We start from the raw sequence: 6,000 nt of genomic DNA on the forward strand, positions 1-6,000 counted from the left end.
TCTTGAAAACTGAGCAGGAAGAAGTTTCAATTATGTTGGTGGGGGCCACTGATAGGAAACAAAGACAGGCTCTGAGTCACCAATTCATCACATGTAACATTTCCCATCTCAATATAATACTATGAGATATTTTTTTCTGGCACCATAGGCTTTAATGAAGAATGTACAAAACGGCACTTTTGATTCCATAAATGAAGCACTGACCAACTGATATGTGATTCCTCCCAGGGATCTTACTCAATCCATAAAACAATTTAAAGTTGTCAAAATGGTAACAAAATAAATCAAAATGCAAATCAAACAATAATGAGATTGCTATAGAAAATCAGACTGGATTATTATATTTGTACATTTTGGTCTACATTTTTTTCCTGGTCTAAAAAAATTCACATGTACTTACTCTGAATATTAATAGTCACTAACAAGCATTTATTTAGCACCTACTGTTTTGTGAATCAAGCAAGAAACTAAGGAGGTGTTGATATCCTTTGCAGAGAGACTTACAGTGGGCTAGAAGACCGTGCTTGGGGAGAGTAAACATTAGTGAGACTAAGCATCCAATAAAAAACAAACTGGACAAAAAAATTCCTCATTCTTAAAAACAATGAACAATATTTAAGTGTCTGTATCATTTTTACTAAACACTTATCCTTCCATTGTACGTATTTCTCTCACATGATTTTTACTGGTTAAGTAGACATGGGGAGAAATATTTTATTTTCTGGAAATGCTCAATTTAATAAAAGAAAGAAAGACCCTTTTGTCTTTAGGTAAAAGACCCATAACTTAAAATTTTAGTACTCATTAAGTAAGCTGGGGTAATTTTAAAGTTCCAATAAACCATTAAACCAAATACAAAGTCTGAGCAACATATCAGTAAAGTTTTAAAATGTTTTTTCTTGAAACTGCATTACATGGAAATTGCCCATATTTGAACTTAAACTCAAAACCAAGATTGCCAACCATGTAAGGTATATCTAGTTATACTAATACTAAATGACTGAAAACTTTCCTACTTCACTTCTCTTTTCCTTTTCCTTTCCAGTAGCTTGAGATTTAGCTCCCAGCATATAAAAATATAATAGATGCTATGGAAAATCCAAAAGAAACAGCTATCTCGGGGGAAGAATGCTACAGTACTGCATTACAATGCATGTTCATTTTAACCATCCCATGACCTTGAGCGTTCCAATACCACTTCTAGATAGCCACACTATCTCATTCACCAAAGGAACGAAGGTGTGTATTCAGGGTATAAAATATTACTTGGCTGTATTGATCTATTTAAGCAAACTTTATTCGCTGTATAAACGCAGTTACTTGTTAGGACACAAAGCACCCTAAGTTCTAATATCATGCCTCTGTATCTCCAAACCACCCTACTATACTCAGTCGTTCCATGTATCAAATCATAAACCCTAAGCCCTAGAGAAACAGATTGACACAATAGTCATATGGGTACCAAGTAAAAGTTAAGGAATTCAACAAAATGTTAATGCACACAAAAATTCAATACAGAAAAACTACTTTGTTCTGGTAGCCTTTATTAACACAATCCCAAATTATATCACTCATTATTTTTCATATTTTGAAGCTAGGTGATATGTTCTTTAGCATACACTTATATAAAGATAACTTTAAAAGAAGCTTTTGTTTTAGAAAGACTTCTTTAGTGTATAGACAACAATACTGTTTATGCATAAAAACTTAAAAACCAAGCTTTCAAAATGGTATGTTTTATAGAAATATCTTTCGATAACTATGAACATATATCACAAATGTGTAAACTGCATTTAGTTGGTACAAAATATTAGCTAAGCATGTAAAGAACATTTTGTACTTTCCTTTCTTCAAAAGAAATAAGAAGTATTTCAATTCCCATATATATCTGCATACATGCATCGGCAGTAATGTAGGTTGTAGGATCTCTGAAATAAACAGACCGCGAGGAGTGACTTTATACTAAGTGAAATTAATACAGCCAATGTTTGAAAATGTGCACATACAAATCTTTAGGCTAAAATATGTTAAATTATCAGATTTTTTTTCCTGTGTAGCTGAAAAGTGGATACCAAATTTAATTTTTCATAATATACCATGGGTCATTTGTAATTCAGAAAATCCTTCAGAACGGTATGTGCTTACATTTACGAAGCTACATCAAACTACCTCGTAGAATGAACGTGTCAGGTGATAAAGAAAGCCTGCTGGGATAAGACCACCCTGACAGAGAAACACAAAAAAACCCAACAAGCATGTAAAATCAGGTTACTTCTAATCTATGTTACTCCACACTAAGATATTAAGAAAATTTCACAATCTCCTCATTTCCGCCCATGTCTGCCCTTCCACACCGTCCTCCGATTTACTTTATGTGTAATGCAGCTGTACTACTTTTCTAATGATTTCTGTCAAATGATTTCTCTTTCTGTCAAAGTACAAAGCATGCTGATATGGTCACACTGTAAGAGAACTGCATAGATTTTTGTTGTTGTTGTTGTTGTTTATAACTGGAGAAGTGACCAAGATGTCTTTATGAGGAAAAAATACTAAATAAAATTTACAACAGTCTCTAATTGGATGAGTAACTCAAGAATTATTTGACATATGTTAATTTCTTAACATAGGAAAACAAAACTCATTCTCAAGTGTCATTTTAACTGGTATGTATTCCTCCTGCTGAAAAGAAATCCCATCCATGTATTCTTTCTTGATTCAAAACCATCACATCCGTCTCCTGATTGCAAGTTTAAGTCAAATATCACTTTGTAAACAACCATGCCATTACTTAGTTTTTGATATAGTTTCCAAACGGAAGTTTCAAAACAACCCTGACCAGCAAACACATCACTGTACTTTAAACAGACTGATGTTTTCTATCGCATGTTTCAGGAAGGTTAAAAGACACACATAGGCAAGGATCATCACCGTAGACAACAGATTCTAAGTGAGAATATTAATTCTTTAGGTAGACTAGGCAACACTTGTTTTTAAACTAACTACCAATCAAACGAAGTCACTTTTTTTTTTTTTAATGACTCACACTACCGTGTTACCAGCAAATGCGTCAAGGAGAAAAAACAGAGCTATGCGTTTCAAACTGTGCTTACCTAAAATCTGCATCTGGTCACTTTACATTTTAGGAGATACCCCTTTCTGGGATAATCAAGATACGTACAGTAGGGAATTTAGGTTTAATTATCGAACTTTAATACCACGTTATATAGGTCAAGTCGGTATGTGTGTCTTTCTCCTGAAACAAAGAAATTCCGAGTAATAGGATTTCAAATTTCATAGTAGAAACAGCAAGATATGTTTTGAGAATGTCACTTACAGTAACACAAATCAATATTAAATGCTTTATGCAGGAAGCACACTTTCAGAAAATGGGCCCTAAAGCTTTCTGGGATCCGACCCTAATTACTGGAGCAGGCTCTTGCCGTTTGTCTCTCTCTTCAATTATTTACGGGGCAAAAAGAGCCAAATGGCAATGCATTAGCTATATTAAATGCTATGTACTTGGTTTCTAACTTACTAATGGTACATAAAAATTACTAAGGTGAATGTGCCTGTAGAAACATGGCCCTTTTTCTTCTTCACCTGAGTGTATCTATTTATTATTCATATAGTTAAGTGTTGAATAGGCTGTCCTTTAGGCACCCGATGCTGCATAATTTAAACAAGTGCATTAAACATATATGATATCTAAAAGGTAGTGCATTGATTATACCTCAAAATTTCTTTGAACAACCTGTATTTACAATGTATCTCACAAAAAATGAGCACCTCCCTTGGGTCTCTGAAAACCAATATGTGGGGACCACACAGAAATGAATGAGTATTCTTGCTTCTACCATCTTGCTGCTTTCTGGCCACCCAAAGTAAGATGAGAATTGAGGGGAACAAAAAGGAGGTCCTTGATTACTCGAAAATTTCTGGTCTCAGTGCTGACAAGTGTCCTTTTTTACATGAGAAAATACAGAGCTATGTTGTAGGTACATAACGCGGACCACACACACTGTAAGAAAGAAAAGCTTATCAAGATTGAATCAGAGATTCTTTGCATCAGGCCAGGAATGTCCTCTGCCAGCAAGGAGGACATGATTACAACCTACCAAAGAAAGTTCAGACACTGCATCCATACTTGATTCTTTTGTGATCTAGAAAGGCACCTGGGGTAGTGATAGGAGATGCTAATCGCTGAAGAAGGCTGCTGCATCCAACTTCAACCCTCCCAAATTATGGAAGAAGCTTCCAAAGCAGTGAAACCCTCCCTCTTCATGGGCCCACCATATATATATACATATATTTATTTTAATTAGTTCGGAATGCCTCAAATCTCACTGAAAAAATAAGACAGGCCCACTAACAAGGTACCCGGGGTCCCCAGAAAGTCAGTCGCAATTTGTATGGCTACATGTCATCAGCTGTGTTACCTAAGAGTATGTCAAGGCCACTTTTGAGAAAGCACCACTGGAAATCGAACTGTGGTCAACATATAAGGTAGCATTTTTCTAAACTAAATAAAGTCACTTCTTTGCACTGAAATCTGCCCATTGTCCTTCCTTTGCAAAACCTACAGGATAGATTAAAAGGAACATCAGTGAACGGGGAGTGAACTTTGGCCACTTTTTCACCCAAAACACCAGCGTAAAAGTAGAAATCAGTAACCAGGTGAAGTGCCACACCGCACAAAGATCAAGGCGAGAGGCGGGCGCGCAAGGCCGTAGGCGGGGAAGAAAATGTCCCGTCCCCCCACTTCAAGCCCCAGTCATCGCGCGCGCGGGAGGTTGAGGGGCGTCCCTGGGGGCCCCGGGGCGGCGCACCACTCCGAGGGAAGGCAAGAGTTACTGCTCGCAGGGCGAGGCCCAAGGAGAAGCGGTCTGTCGAAAAGCCGCGCCGCCCGCGGGTCCTGCCGCGGAGCCCCAGGCGTCGGCGGCTGAGCAGCCACCGCTCGGTGAGGGGCGCCGCTCGGCCCCGCGACCCTCCCCGCCTCCCGGGCCAGGAAGGGGCTGGCGGCTCTTTCCTGTCTAGTCTCTCCCCCCACGGCTTTCTGTAACCCGATCCCCGCACTCAGCTCCCCGGGCAGCCGCAGCCCCGCGCGCCGCCCCGCGCCGCCCAGGCCAGCGCTATAGTTAGCAACCCTCCATCAACTCCGCCGGGGGTGGCGGGGGCTCGCCGCGCGCGCCCCTGCACGGGCCCCGACCGGCGCGCGCGCCCCCGGAACCCCCGCCCCCGGCGCCCCTTTACCTTCGCTTGAAGATACTGGGGGTAGTAGTAGGTGGCGTACTGAGGGTACATCTGCTGTTTCCACACTTTGCCCATGAAGCTGGAAGGGAGCCTGCCGTGAGCCTGCCGTGCAGGGTCGCGGGCACTTTGGGGTTTCCAAGTCTCGATCTCTCCTGCCTCTCCCTTTCCGGCGGCGGCGGCGGCGGCGGCGGCTGCCGCTGCTCCACCTCCCAGCCCGGACCAGACGTCGTCGTCGTCGTCCTCCTCCTCCTTCTTCTCCTCCTCCCAGGCAGAGAGAAAGACACTGCAGAGCGCAGAGGGCACCCTGGACAGGGCGCTCCCAAGGAGTTGCCTCCCGGAGCCCGACTGCTCCGAGGTTGCCAAGGGCTGGAGCGCCGGCCGCTCTCCGCTCCGGCGAGCAGGCAGAGCGGGGCTGGGAGGTGATCAGTACAAGTGGAAAGTGCTGCTGCGGCGGCGACGACGGCTTCGCTCAGTGCCAGGCGGCATCTGGGGTGGGTGCGCCGGATTGGGAGAGGGGAGAGGGGCTGGCGCGCCGAGGCGGTGGGGGGAAGGGCGGGCGGGGCGGGGCTTGGGCGCCGAGGAGCTCGGGACCCGCTGGAGGTGAGGGCTGAGTTTTAACCACTCCTCACTTCCAGGGCTCGCTGTTGGACGAGCGGAAACCTTGGGAACCCGGGTCGCTTTGTGTGGGCGATGGGAGGTGGGGGGTGACTTGGGGGACCCAGTTTAAGAACTGCAAAGTGGACACCTCGT

At 42.9% G+C, this 6,000-nt stretch overlaps 1 protein-coding gene across 4 annotated transcripts in view; it reads right to left on the reverse strand.

Moving 5' to 3' along the window:
• Positions 1–5,729, reverse strand: part of RBMS1 (RNA binding motif single stranded interacting protein 1) — a 214,967-nt gene extending 209,238 nt beyond the window's left edge. Inside the window, exon 1 of one of the 4 annotated variants that reach the window (XM_042948948.1) lies at positions 5,251–5,667. In XM_042948948.1, the coding sequence (XP_042804882.1) occupies positions 5,251–5,325 (75 nt within the window). In that variant the 5' untranslated portion in view covers positions 5,326–5,667. Of the gene's footprint in view, positions 1–5,250 lie in introns of all 4 variants that reach the window. The other 3 variants (XM_042948936.1, XM_042948943.1, XM_042948945.1) reach the window with 3 other exon arrangements.
• Between the last annotated feature and the right edge of the window lie 271 nt (positions 5,730–6,000).

This window comes from Panthera leo, chromosome C1, assembly GCF_018350215.1.
Source record: "Panthera leo isolate Ple1 chromosome C1, P.leo_Ple1_pat1.1, whole genome shotgun sequence".
NCBI classification, from domain to species: Eukaryota; Metazoa; Chordata; class Mammalia; order Carnivora; family Felidae; genus Panthera; species Panthera leo.